We start from the raw sequence: 15,269 nt of genomic DNA, 5'->3' as shown, positions 1-15,269 counted from the left end.
TGCTTACATATAGGCAGTATATACAGACCACCCTCTTCCCCAGTGGGCTCCTTTAATAACCTGATCTCAACTATCACTTCTATTTCTGCCATGAATGAATTAATCCTACTAGGAAATTTCAATAGAAACTGTCTAGACAAATCATCTCATACAGTTAAAAGAAAATTTAATGGTATAAATCTTACCCAGCTAATAAACGAACCCACAAGGGTCACCAAGAAAACAAATTCTTTGCTTGATTGGATACTAGTCTCACATCCAAATAGGATTATTAAGTCTGGTGTTATGTCTGATTGCTTCAGTGATCATTCAATCATTTATTGTGTATGGAAAATTAAACTCCCCAAATCACCACCAAAGCTAATCAAGATTAGGCAGCATAAGAAAATGGATTTTGATTTATTTCGTAATGATTTGATTAACATTAACTGGGACCGATTTCAATTAATACCTAATGTACATGACGTCTGGGACTTTTTTAACACAGAGTATCATGAAGTGCTTGACAGACACGCTCCACGGAAAATGGTTAAGGTCAGGAGTGAACATCTACCACCCCTGAACTTCTTAGTCTCTTTAGGCAGAGAGACAAAGCATGGTCAACTTACCGTAGGACGAGAAACAATGCTGACTGGGAAGTGTATAAGCAACTTAGAAACCAGAGTAAAGTCAAAACCCGTAATGCCAAGTCTAATTATTATAATGATTGTTTGAACTCTGATTTCAAAAATCGAAAACAATTTTGGCGGTAAATTAAATCTATTACGAACACCAAAGAAAAGCATACTATTAATCAAATAAGAGTTGATGATACAATTTTACACGACTCTTTATCTGTTGCACAAGCACTAAATCAGCATTTTTCTTCTGTCTGTTCTGCTCTCCTTCCTGTTTCATATACCAGTGACTTGTGTGGTAACACTCCACCTTCCTGCAGTTCTTCTTTTTCATTCAGAAAAATCATGCCAACTCAAGTACTGAGTGCCATTATGGAATCCAATGGAAACAGTAGTGCTGGACTTGACAGTCTAGAAAATAGATATATTAAACTAGCTGCCAATGTTCTTATTTATCCTCTTGCAGATTTATTTAATCTCTCACTTCTAACAAGTGAATTACCTATCATTTGGAAATCTGCACGAATCACTCCACTCCATAAAGCAGGAGATGTTCTTGACTGTAATAATTATAGACCTATATCTATCATTTGTTCAATTGCTAAAATCTTTGAAAAACTGGTCTATTATCAACTGTCTGAATACCTCAAGACTAATAGTATTCCATCACCCTCTCAGTCTGGCTTTAGATCCAATCACTCAACAACTACTGCCTTGTTGAAAATAACAAATAATATTTTTACTGCTGCAGGTAAAGGTGAAGTTACTGGTGCAATATTCATTGATTTAACCAAAGCCTTTGATTTTGTTGACCGTTATTTGTTATTAGATAAGCTTCATAACATAGGTCTCTCGAGTAATGCAGTTTTGTGGTTTAAAGGGCCACTGTGTAAAATGGGTTGAAAACCATTGAAAAAAGTGACATCAGTGGTCAAATTCTAGATTGCAGGGCTCACTCGCTCACCCCTCCCGTCGAGTAAATGACGGTGGCCTCGTAGGGACAAAAAGCCTAGCGCAGACACGAGTTTTTCAGGAGTAGGTCTATCTAGCGACAAGGTGAATGTTTATTTAGAAATCTAAACCATGTTACGATATTGTAATGAATCACTCACGAGCAGGAGACCAGAGTAGCGTTCGGGAAAAAGGCCCATTTATTTGAGCACTCCAAAAACTCCGGTAACACTCCAGGGGGTAAAAGACTCTGTCCCAAACTCTGACTCTTCTGGCGTAACATACACACTCCATACACACATTCTCGTTTACGATACCTAGCGGGCACCTCCGACCCTATCTGCTCCACCAACCTCCAGCCCGCACACTGACTGACAGCGTAGCCTGTAAACAGAGCTCAGCTGTTTATTTAGTCTAGCAATATCTCCGGACTATAGTAGCTGCAATGGACGACTTTGAACGCGATTTTGAAGAGTTTCTTGTAGCGGACACAGACCCAGAGCCATACCTGTTAGAGCTGGAGCGTACAGATGAGGAACTTGGATAACTAAAAAAAACTTCAACTACTCTCTATCGACGAACTACTAACACTCTCTGCTGTTTCCTCCTCCTTCTTCCTTCCTTCCGCTGTTTTCGTTGGTTTATTTATACATGCAAGGCCCTTGCTATATATATATATATATATATATATATATATATATATATGTACAGTACAGGCCAAAAGTTTGGACACACCTTCTCATTCAATGCGTTTTCTTTATTTTCATGACTATTTACATTGTAGATTCTCACTGAAGGCATCAAAACTATGAATGAACACATGTGGAGTTATGTACTTAACAAAAAAGGTGAAATAACTGAAAACATGTTTTATATTCTAGTTTCTTCAAAATAGCCACCCTTTGCTCTGATTACTGCTTTGCACACTCTTGGCATTCTCTCCATGAGCTTCAAGAGGTAGTCACCTGAAATGGTTTTCCAACAGTCTTGAAGGAGTTCCCAGAGGTGTTTAGCACTTGTTGGCCCCTTTGCCTTCACTCTGCGGTCCAGCTCACCCCAAACCATCTCGATTGGGTTCAGGTCCGGTGACTGTGGAGGCCAGGTCATCTGCCGCAGCACTCCATCACTCTCCTTCTTGGTCAAATAGCCCTTACACAGCCTGGAGGTGTGTTTGGGGTCATTGTCCTGTTGAAAAATAAATGATTGTCCAACTAAACGCAAACCGGATGGGATGGCATGTCGCCGCAGGATGCTGTGGTAGCCATGCTGGTTCAGTGTGCCTTCAATTTTGAATAAATCCCCAACAGTGTCACCAGCAAAACACCCCCACACCATCACACCTCCTCCTCCATGCTTCACAGTGGGAACCAGGCATGTGGAATCCATCCGTTCACCTTTTCTGCGTCTCACAAAGACACGGCGGTTGGAACCAAAGATCTCAAATTTGGACTCATCAGACCAAAGCACAGATTTCCACTGGTCTAATGTCCATTCCTTGTGTTTCTTGGCCCAAACAAATCTCTTCTTCTTGTTGCCTCTCCTTAGCAGTGGTTTCCTAGCAGCTATTTGACCATGAAGGCCTGATTCGCGCAGTCTCCTCTTAACAGTTGTTCTGGAGATGGGTCTGCTGCTAGAACTCTGTGTGGCATTCATCTGGTCTCTGATCTGAGCTGCTGTTAACTTGCGATTTCTGAGGCTGGTGACTTGGATGAACTTATCCTCAGAAGCAGAGGTGACTCTTGGTCTTCCTTTCCTGGGTCGGTCCTCATGTGTGCCAGTTTCGTTGTAGCGCTTGATGGTTTTTGCGACTCCACTTGGGGACACATTTAAAGTTTTTGCAATTTTCTGGACTGACTGACCTTCATTTCTTAAAGTAATGATGGCCACTCGTTTTTCTTTAGTTAGCTGATTGGTTCTTGCCATAATATGAATTTTAACAGTTGTCCAATAGGGCTGTCGGCTGTGTATTAACCTGACTTCTGCACAACACAACTGATGGTCCCAACCCCATTGATAAAGCAAGAAATTCCACTAATTAACCCTGATAAGGCACACCTGTGAAGTGGAAACCATTTCAGGTGACTACCTCTTGAAGCTCATGGAGAGAATGCCAAGAGTGTGCAAAGCAGTAATCAGAGCAAAGGGTGGCTATTTTGAAGAAACTAGAATATAAAACATGTTTTCAGTTATTTCACCTTTTTTTGTTAAGTACATAACTCCACATGTGCTCATTCATAGTTTTGATGCCTTCAGTGAGAATCTACAATGTAAATAGTCATGAAAATAAAGAAAACGCATTGAATGAGAAGGTGTGTCCAAACTTTTGGCCTGTACTGTATATATATATATATATATATATATATATCTATATATAAAAGCATAATTATAAGGCTACGAAAACCAAACGAATTTTATTTTATAGCGATTATACACTTATATAAACATATTAATGGGTAGAATATTCAGATTCAGATTCAGATTTGACAATAAACCATGCCAAATATCACACACTGGCCCTTTAACTCCTATCTCCATGACAAGAAACAATGTGTTGTTTTAGATGGTAAATGCTCTGACTTGTTGGTTCAGGAAAGGGGTGTGCCCCAAGGATCAACCTTGGGACCCCTTCTTTTTTCTTTATATGTTAATGATTTACCATCTATCCTCACTAACTCCTGTGCGCAACTGTATGCAGATGACACCGTCATTTACACATCGAAATCTGACTTATCTGAAGTTCAAGCCTTCAATCTGACCTCAATACTCTTGAAGATTGGCTCTTGCACACCAAACTACTTCTTAACAAAAACAAATCTTTCACCATGATCTTTAGCACAAATTCTAAATTGAAATCCATTGCAGGTCCTTGTGTCATATCTTGTAAAGACGGTACTCCACTACAGAAGGTTGATAAAATCAAATATCTTGGTGTATGGCTAGACCCCACCTTATCGTTTAAAACACACATTGATCATACTGTACGTAAGGTCAATTGTCGAATTAATATGCTACATAGGTCTAGAAACTGTTTTACTCGTAGTGTCCGGAAGAAACTTGTTAATCAACTTATTCTTCCAATATTAGATTATTGTGATGTCGTGTATATTTCTGTATCTAAATGTGTGCTAGCTCCCCTTTTCAAAGTATATAATAGAATCTGTAGTTTTATACTCGAATGTCCCTTTCATACTCATCATTGTTCAATGTACCAGACACTTCAGTTCCCATTTTTACATATAAGACAGATGCACTGCTGCAATTTATATTTAAATGTGTTTACTTTAACTACCCCCCATATCTTAAACAATATTTTGTCCAACTTACCTCTAATTATCATACCAGGCACTCCACTCAACCCTATTTTTCTGTTCCACGTACTAGTAAATCAATCGGTAGAAAAGCATTTATATTTAAAGCTCCAAATGATTGGAATCACTTACCTGTGGGTATTAGATATTCTTCACCCCTAAGTTGTTTTAAACAAGCTCTGTCTTCCCATATGGAAACAACTTGTTCATGCTTTCATTGAATTTGTCACCATATTTTATTGAACATCTGTCCAAACTGTGATTGCAACTTGTTTGAATGACTTTTGTTTGTTTGTCCTCTCTTGTTATATTATTTTCCACTGCACTGTCTGTCAGTATTATATTTTATTGTATTGTCTCTTATTCTGTTGTGTTGTGCTGAGTTGTGTTGTATTGTTTAAATTATGTGTGTGGGACCCCCTCGAAAACGAGTTGTGACAACTCAAGGGCTTTATCCCATGAATAAACAAACTTTCCAACGACGACAAGGAAAATTAACTATAGAGACAAAAAAGTTTTTTGTACCAGGCTGTAAAAATGTTAATTTCTGCAGTAAAGTTGACATTTTAACATGAGGGTCTATGGGGATTGACTCGCCAACCTCATGTGGCCATTCAAAGAATTGCAATTTTTGGCACTTCCATGTTTGTTTCATTTTTCAGCCCTGGATGTTGCTGCTTGGTTTACACTAATGCAACTAGAGCAGACTGTATATCATGCTCATAGCAACAACTCTTTGTACTTTTGTTTTGATTTCCAGCTTTTCTGGCTTACTTTCCACCTGAATAAACTTTGTAGATTCGTAAAATATGAAGAATTGTAATAGTGAGATACCTGAACAACATAAACATAAACAAAACAACCTGAGCTCCAGATGGACTGAGTTCAAGATAAGCACCACAATACTATAACCAGTGCACATACAGCAGACAGCAGGAGGACCTACCCTCCAGCACCAGTCGTGCTGAGTAGGACCAATTCACACCTCTGCAACCTTTCCCTGCAACGTTCTAAAATGGTTTTGTCTGGTCGTGAATCTTTGGTCTGAACTGGGCTTTAGAGGATGTGGGTGAAACTCCAACAATGCATTGCACAGTTTGCAACATGTTTGAGAACAAGGCTGATAAAAAAGGGTTGTTTTTAAAAGGTACATCAGGTTTCAAGAAAATGTACTTAAGTACTATAACAAGAGCCGTCAGGATCACGCTTGCCTGGCAGGGAGGGCTGCTGACAACTCCCAGTTCACCTTAGTCTTTGTTGTTATTTCATTACCACTAATATATCAAACTATTTCAATAGGAGCAAGTAAAGGTAAATAATAATAAATAATAATAAAATAAAAAAATGATATTGAACCCTGATTTTTATGTGTATAATCTCAGCTAACTAAGAATTTCTACACCTTTTTGGCTCTCTGTGCTCTGCCATCACTACTTTGATGTTAGAGACATATCTGAGCTAACTGGAGTAGCTTTACTGGTTTCATTGTGGTTCTCCAGCAAGATCAGCAACAGCCTTCTGGCTGAAAAAAGAAATTATTATTACCCTAAAAAATCTCAAAATCCTTCAACAGAAAAATCCAAAGAAGAAGACACTGCCACACTGCCACTGCTCTCTGATTGACAGGTGATAACAATGAGCGCTGAACACAAGGTGTCAACAGAGACATAGCCAGAGGACTTTAAGGATTGTGACTCTGAGAACCTGCTAAGAGGCGTCTCAGTGGTGTCTGGTTAGGAACCACAGAGTCTTTTGTTTTTGTAGAGTTTTGGGGCCAGGCCAGGACTGAGACTAATGAACTTCTGTTCAGTAGCCAACTCGTCTAGCCTCCAAAGTCCCCCGGCTGCAGTCAAGTAACCTCTGTTTCCTGCCACGTGAAACACGACAGAGCTGTGAATCCCCTCACTTCCCCACCTACTGACCACCTGAGCCTCATTTACAGCTGTCCGCAGAGCTCTGAGGAGAAACACGGCTCAGTTTCATGTCGCACGCTGAGACAAAAGAAAACACTCCAATTTACATCCAGTTCATCAACAAAGCCTGTGAAGCTTTTTCACTGAGGAAGAGCGCTTTGGATTCTTCTTTTCAAAGACTGCACCACGTGCTCCTATGCACAGCACCATCTTAAGGCAACACTTCTCAATGTCACGAATGTTAAGATGTTGTCCAACAATTAAATAAAAAGAATATAGACAGAGAAAAGAGAGAAGACACAAAGTTGATGCAGGACAATAGCAGAGATTTGAACTCATGAGATCTGATTTCAGTAAACAGCTTATTCTTGTTTGGTATATACTTTTCATTGTTTTTTATTCAGACTTTTTTAAGGTTTTTCGACTCACACAAACACATTCTAACTCCAGGCGACCTGTTTTCCAGGTGGTGTCCAGCAGAGCTGACATGGCCATCGGTTCTCTCACCATTAACGAAGAGAGATCAGAGGTTGTGGAGTTTTCCGTTCCATTCGTGGAGACTGGCATCAGCGTCATGGTTTCTCGCAGCAATGGAACCGTGTCACCTTCTGCCTTCCTTGGTGAGTTGAGTTGCATTCACTTGCACAGGGATAAAATTGCTTTAATCGCAGCCTTAAAAATAAATCCAGGATGAGGTGTTAAGAATACGTTTTCAATTGATTTACCTACATGTGTCTGAACAGTATGACAAAAATTAGGAAGTAGAAGATTAAAGAAAACCAAGCGTAATTATATCAAGACCCATTGTGTATCTCTACAAATAGTAGGAACATAAAGTCAAGTCAGTTCAAGTAAGTTTATTTGTATAACAGCTTGATTCCTGAGAGAGAGGAGCTCAGCAGAGGCTAAACATGACATTTTGCTTGCAGCCTACAGACGCACATCAGTAGGTGCCAATCTATGTCAATAAAGTCCAAATAAATAGGTCCAATATAAAGCATCAAGAACATACACTCAAATATAAAACTTGATTAAAATCATGGTACACATAATATGAGGTGTATTTATTTCAGATGTCAAACTCTACTGGGATGTCCCAGCTACAGTAGTTAATTTACATCATGTTGCGCGCTCTCTGTGTCCTACTTACTGTGTTTGTGTTTCTGAATCAAATCAGAGGGGAATTTCACAGTTTTATTTTTGTCACTGTTGCGATCTTATTCTCTTACGTAGTTTTTGGCATATAGTCAAAACTTAAATGGAATATCTCACACATATTGTCAAAGTGGACGCAGTTTTACTGAAAATATACATTCTGAAGCAGGAAGGCAAAACATAAATGCTTGCTGAGTCAACCAAATCCCACAGAGATGTAGCGTAGTGGCTGTGTATTACTGAGGGATAATGTTGAAGAATAGAGAGATTCCAAAGTATTGACCTGCTGTTATTTTACCGCTGGTGTGGAAAATCCTTCTCAATCCACTTTACTGCCCAAGTGTTCACAGGAACCAAAGGTTTCTTCAAACACACCAACACAGAGGCCTTGAAAAAGCATTCACAACCTACAGTATCTGGAAAAGTCTTGTCGTTACCAAACATAAAAAGAGTTGCAGGGCTCTTAGATAGTACAGTACCTCAGGGTTTTGTCTAAATTTGTAGAACTTAAAAATTCTATTGAACCAAAGCCTGTAAAGGTTAAAGTCTTAATGAGGAGGTCATTCATGACTACAGTTCAGTTCAGACAGAATAGTTACGGTTATTAATAAATTATCCTCTTTAAAGGAGCCCAATTATGCTTTTCATTATTTCCTTTTTTGCATAAGTATATTCAACTTTCAAAACAAGCTTATGCCAGATTGTGAGGGATTTATTTATGTGGTCATCGGCTCCAGGCGTGTTACTGCATGTGTTTACATTACACTACACTACATGTTTACATCAGGGAAGCACATAATTATGGATGCCCTTATTGTCAATTTCTCCCTGATTTTGTATCCCACTGGAACATATCCAAGTGTGTTTAAAAGGTTTTATTGGTGATTTTTCACTGAAGAAAGTGCCGCCATACTCTGTTACAGCCATTTTCCCTGCTGCAAATACACTGCGACATTTAGCTACACGATCACCTCAGGGAAACGTGTTGTTGGTTGCTGATGCTCTTAATTTCTCCCTGACTTTAGATCCAATATCTGCTGGAACACATCTGGTTGTTTACAGTGGAAAGAGCTGCTATACTATGTTAAAACTATTTCCAAGATGCACTTACACTGCATGTAGCTAGTGATCGTCAAATGAAGCCTCATGATGCATTTTCTTTATTTTATGAGCCCACTAGATGGTGCTAGAGACTCAAAGAATGGCAATTCAGTGTGCTTTCAACTTTTTGTTGAAGAAAAAGCGCCATCTAGTGGGATCATACAATGAAGAAAATCCTTCATGAGGCTTCATTTGGCCATCACTACATGTAGCTACATGCTAATATCTGGAATAAAATAGAATCTCAGTTGTTGATGTTGTCTATTTCTCCCCGATTTAACATCATACTTCTGCCGGGACATGTCTAATTATGTTTAGATGCTTTTTTTTGGTGATTTTTCAAGGTAGAAAGTCCAGCTATAGTCTGCAGATACACTGCTACACGTAGTTGCATGCTAACGTCAGTGAAACATGTAATCTTGGTTACTTATGTTTTTAATTTTAGATCAAATAACTGCTGACGGTTTTGAAGATTTTGCTTTAGAAGATTTTATTAGTGATTTTGACAGTAAGTGCTGCCTTACTACTTTACAGTCATCCCCACTGCACATACACTACACTATACCAACCTGAGGGAAACTTGTAATCTTGGCTGCTAAAGTTGTTAATTTCTTTCTGATTTCAGACCATATTCCTGACAGAATATGTCCAGTTGTGTTTAGAAGCTTTTATTGATGATTTTTCAAAATAGAAAGTTCTGCCTTTCTCCATTAAAGTCATTTCCCAGCTATAGGACGGGGGCTTGAAGAGACAAGCGTTTCAGACAGAGGGTGGATACAGCTGTTCCAGCACAGACAGTTGAAGGAAAATAACGTTTTTTTTGAAAATCAAAGCATGTAATCATTATTACCCAAAATACTAATATGAACCTGAAAATTATCTTAATAAGTCCTGTTTAAGGGGAATTGGGGGTGTTAGCTAAACCTACAAGCCAGACTTCATCTCTTATTAAATTCAGTAATAATGAACAGGTTCTTCATGATGTGTTTTTTTCCAGACCAGTGCAATTATTAATCTATGAAGTACTTTGAAGGAGTTACTGATTATCCCACATTTTCCATTTTCTAAAGCTGGGCAGACGCCATATGCATTAAGACTGGTTTGAACCCAGGTTTTATTATTTTAGAATTGGACCACATTTCAGCCACATTGGTTGTCTCTTGACATGCAATTTGACGAGGCAACTACCAGCTATCTAGCTCACAGACAATGGATTGGATTTTAGCATGTGAGAAATTTTGATCGTCTTTATTTTGAGTGGTTCCACAGTCCTATTTCCTCTGAGACTGAGCTGTGATATAAAATCGAATGTCCCTGTAGAACAGACAGCCCATATTGTTTGTATCTTCTAGCCATCTGTGATTACATAGTTTTCATTTTTGTCTCAATTTGTGTTTGTAGTAGACTTACACAAAGCAAGGTTGCCTTTCTCTCTTCCTAGTTAATAATGTTGGGGTTGGAGCCATCTTGTTTGAATACATGCTATTAAAAATGATCACTGAACAAAAGTGTGTACAATATAGTCGCAGGTTCTGGCTTTGCAAACAGGCAGATTAAAAAAGAGACTCCAGTGTGTGCCCAGCTTACAGGATAGAAGCTTGTGCCTGAAAGGTTGCCAGTTTGATCATAGACCGACACTTGCCTCCCCCCTATTATCACCTGTGAGTGCACGTGAGCAAGGCACTTAATGGCTCCAGTGGAGCTGCTCAGTGGCTAACAGATCAGACTGTGTTAATGAGCAGCTTTCAGGTGTGAATGTGTGTAATTGAGCGAGTGTGAAACAGGGTCTCCGTGAAAAAGGCAGCGAGTTTCCCAGGTTTAAAAGAAGTTGATCCCTTGCTCAACAAGAAGCTTGTCTTATTCCTCTTTTGCATTCCAGTCTATTTTCTGCAAGTGTGATTTTAGAAATCGGTCTCTACAATTTTACTTCAGAATTTGTGACATCTTTGCATGTAAAGGGATTTTTCACGTGTAATAAAGATGCAAATGTGTTTCATGTTTCTGGGGAGACTAGAATATGTACCAAAGACTGTATATAAAGAGGGACAACACATCGCCAGTTCTTCCTACTGCACAAAAAAGATATATATATATATATATATATATATATATATATATATATATATTCAATTCATTCTTTATTTCAGACCCAGTGGGATCCATATCACAATTAAAAAGAAACACAGTAAAAAAAAAAAACAGAAAGAAAGAAAGAAAAATAACACACAAGATACACAAAATACAAAGCCTTCCACAATGTTCAGTGTCTAACATACAGACATGTTTGCCAATGATTCCACAGTCTGGAAGAAAATCTGACAGAACTACGTACAGGGTTAGGCAAAACAGCAATTGAGTCATTTTCTGACTCAGATGCTCTACACATAAATCCATACATCAGGTTACGTAAAACAGCAGAGCAGATAGGTACCCCAACACTAACAAACATATGGCTTGCACTTGAGCTTCTTGAAGCTCTCAGCAGCAGCCTCATGCTGTCATTATAAGCCACTGTGAGTTTTCTAATGCTGCCTTCTTTATATCGACACTACAGGTAGGCAGTATACAAAGGTGTACAATACGCTCTAAAGAGTGAGATCTTCACAGATACAGAGCACATGCTGAGCTTACGACACAGCATGTTCGCTTGGGCATACAGCTTCTGACACTGCCTATAGATATCCTTGTCGTGGCTGTGGATATTCTCATTCATCCAGGTCATAGTTATCTCAAGGCAATTGAATCGAACGCAACTGGACTTGGTTTTGTCTTAGAAGACGTTTCACCTCTTATCCAAGAGGCTTCATCAGTTCATGCTTGTCTGACTAGGCTGGAACTAGTCTGACAAACTGGTGTGGAAGCACCCAGGTATTTAACCTCTGGGGAGGTCTTCACAAGGCCAGTGATGTCACTGTTTCGTTAGTGCTCCAATGGTGTGTCAACGACAGTCGTTGAAACTCCTGCTGCAGCTGTTGTCACTGGAGTCGTTAGAGTCACATGAGGCCATTTGTGAACGACCATTGTTTTTAGAGGTTAAGTTGTTAAACCTCCTGGGCAAGGATGAACAATGCTGTCCTTTCATTAATGCTGTCCTGGGTGCTTCCACACCACACCAGCCTAGTCAGACAAGCATGAACTGATGGAGCCTCTTGGATAAGAGGTGAAACGTCTTCTAAGACAAAACCAAGTCCAGTTGCGTTTGATTCAGTTGCCTTGAGATCCTTGTCGTCAGACAGGTCATTTGCGATAATATGGCCCAAATATGTAATCTCACTGCACACACTGAGTGCAGTGCCAGACAGACAGAAGTCAGGGAAGGTTGACTGTCTGTCTTCTCTACTTCTGACAATCATGATCTTACTCTTGTTAGCATTGTATTTTATATCAAAATCAGCACCATATTGTGTGCATATTCTCAAAAGCTGTTGGAGACCAGCACTATATGGGCTAAAGATGACCAAATCATCTGCGTACATAAGGTGATTAATTAGTGAGTCACCAACCCTACAACCTGTACCACATGCATCACAAATCATTCATATACATATTAAAAAGAAAAGGAGACAAAATTCCACCCTGGCGAACACCATTGGTCACATGGAAGGGAACAGATGTTACATTCCCCCATCGCACTCTCATTGTCTGATGCGAGTACCAATAAACCAAGATTCTAATTAAAAAACCAGGGACCCCACTTTTAGACAATTTTAAAAATAATTTCTCACGATTTACACGATCAAATGCTTTAGAAGCATCAATGAAGCACGTGAACATTGTAGAATTTGCCTATTATATTTATCTAAAATTTCCTTTAGTGCAAAAATACATTAATCAGTGCCATGGTTTTGTTTAAAACCAAATTGGTTGTCAGTAGACAGGACGTACCTCTCCAGTCTACACAGTAGAACTGTCTCCAGCACTTTGGACATGACACTGGCCAGAGCTATTGGCCTGTAATTATCTGAGCTGTTCAGTTTCCCCACTTTATCTTTGATAACTGGTAGTAGCACAACAAAAAGCATAGAATCAGGTAACACTCCATGAACAAAAAATTGTTCATGGAGTGTTCATGGAGTGTTTCTTACTGGCAAGTTTCTTACTGGCAAGTTTAATATGTTCAGCTGTAATATTACCCAGACCACAGGCCTTATTATCTCTTAACTTCAATATTGCTCCATGGACTTCAGCAGAAGTAACAATAACATCTTCATTAAACTCTATTATTATCCACTACAAACAGATGCATTTTTATACAGTTTAACAGTTCATAATACTGTTTCTGCCATAACTGTGAAATTTCATCAGGACCACTCACACCATCTATATTAGATGGAAGAGATGTTTTGCAGTCATTAATTGTTTTTACTTCTTTCCAGAAGTCATTAACATTATTTTTTTGCAGCTTCCTTGCCAGTGAATCTGACCTCATAGTATTTTCATTTCTTTTAATATAGCGAAGTGCATATTTAAATCTAGCATTAGTGCATTTTTATCTTTAAACAAAGGCCCATGCCTGCTTTTTCCTGACTCAGCCCACTTTTTAAAAGCATTTCGGGCCTCTGCATGGAGCCCTTCTACATGATCCTTCCAACCTGGCTTAGCATTGCACACTTTCGTCCTGTGTTTATATAGCGGCCTGCTCGAGATACCGAGAGACTCCACAATAGCTTCATACAGGGAACATGATTCCTTACAGTGTTGAACATTCTTACAGTTCATATTCCGACACAATAAGGCATCTTCTGGGACCTTAATATTACCCAGCAAAGCATCAGAATGACTGACATATTTATTAAGATCTTTCTTAGACAATTTTGACCAATCTATTTTCCCTACACCAATGCCATTATCCACAGGCAACAACACTGGTAAATTGCCTGTGTTCAAAACCATGAGAATAGGGTATATGATCCGTGGTAGCCAAATCATAATCAGTTTTCATCATATCGATGGAGTCATGGGCATCCACTGTACAAAGGCAGTGGTCTAGCCAGGAAGTAGAGTGCCAGGCCTCGCTGATATAGGTATAGCTAGCTATCATTTAGCAATAGTACCTTACTAGATAAAATCAATCCACTGTCTGAACAAAACTGAATTAAATGATTACCAAATAAAGAGTTGGCATCAGTTACATCAGCATTCATGTCACCAACAACATAGATGCAGGTAGAAGGATTGTCCTGAATAAAAGACATAATAAATGCCAATCTACTGAGGTACTCATCCTCATTTTGTATGCACTCATATGGCATATAGACATTCAACATGATTAGCTTCTTATCATTACAACACAACTCCCAATCTTATAACATTAACCAACTGGTCATATTTTTTATTCCACATCGTGGCTACTCCCCCTGGTATCCTCCCCTGGACGACTTTAGCACTTAGGTCAGTTGTTGATTCACCCGCCCCATGAAAGTCCCTATGAATAGAATTTAGTCCTTCCAGGTCTTGTTTAGCCAGGAACGTCTCCTAGACACACAAAATGTCACATCTCTCCATCAATTTGTCCACAACGACACGGCGTGATTTATCAGTTTCACTGTGGCCAACACGCAGCCCACGCGTATTGTAAGACACGACGCAGATGTTCATAGAGAGGTTAATTCATATCATAGCAGCTACTGGCTCTCGTGTGGAGCTGCAGGTGTACCATGGCAATTCAGTTTCAAACCTTGTGGCAAACACATTCACCAGTTTTGTTTTCACCACTCCAATGTTGCTCTCAGTACTGGTTCCAATTATCCCCACATTCCTCTGCTCACGTTTCAAGTGAGCTTGCTTATTGTGGGGTTTCGGTGGCACAGTTGCTTTAAGGGACCCCGACTTTTTGCGACTTTCTTTCACAACAACGCTCCGCTGTGAGGACTGTAGTTGTGATCGTGGCGATGTTACTGCTGCATCCAGGAGCTCCTGTTGTTGAACGGAGCCCACCAGACCCCTTCACCCCCCCGCGTGAGGTGCCGGCGATCCCGGTGTCCAGTCCCAGGAGACGAGACTTCCCAGCGGGAGACGTTGTTGACGAACAGGGCCTGTTAGCCCCCGCATCCCCTCTCGTGTGGTGCCGGTAGTCCCAGGGTCGTAGTCCGACGTGCGGTGGGTCTCCACCGCTGTCACTCGGCAATCCATGGCCGCAACAATTGCCCCCAAGTTCTCACTCACTTCTGTCTGTGTTTCCAATGCCCTCCTCAGACCAGAGACTTCTTGGTTCAGCTGCTCCA

At 39.8% G+C, this 15,269-nt stretch overlaps 1 protein-coding gene across 1 annotated transcript in view; it reads left to right on the top strand.

The window, feature by feature from the left end:
• Positions 1-15,269, top strand: part of grin2da (glutamate receptor, ionotropic, N-methyl D-aspartate 2D, a) — a 264,862-nt gene that overhangs the window by 152,301 nt on the left and 97,292 nt on the right. The window contains exon 11 of the mRNA XM_049602881.1: positions 7,256-7,409. Within this exon, the coding sequence (XP_049458838.1) occupies positions 7,256-7,409 (154 nt within the window). The remainder of the gene's footprint in view (positions 1-7,255; positions 7,410-15,269) is intronic.

The sequence above is a fragment of the Epinephelus fuscoguttatus genome, linkage group LG17, assembly GCF_011397635.1.
Source record: "Epinephelus fuscoguttatus linkage group LG17, E.fuscoguttatus.final_Chr_v1".
Taxonomy (NCBI): Eukaryota; Metazoa; Chordata; class Actinopteri; order Perciformes; family Serranidae; genus Epinephelus; species Epinephelus fuscoguttatus.
Note: the sequence above shows the minus strand (reverse complement) of the source record. Positions and strands in the feature narration are given on the sequence as shown.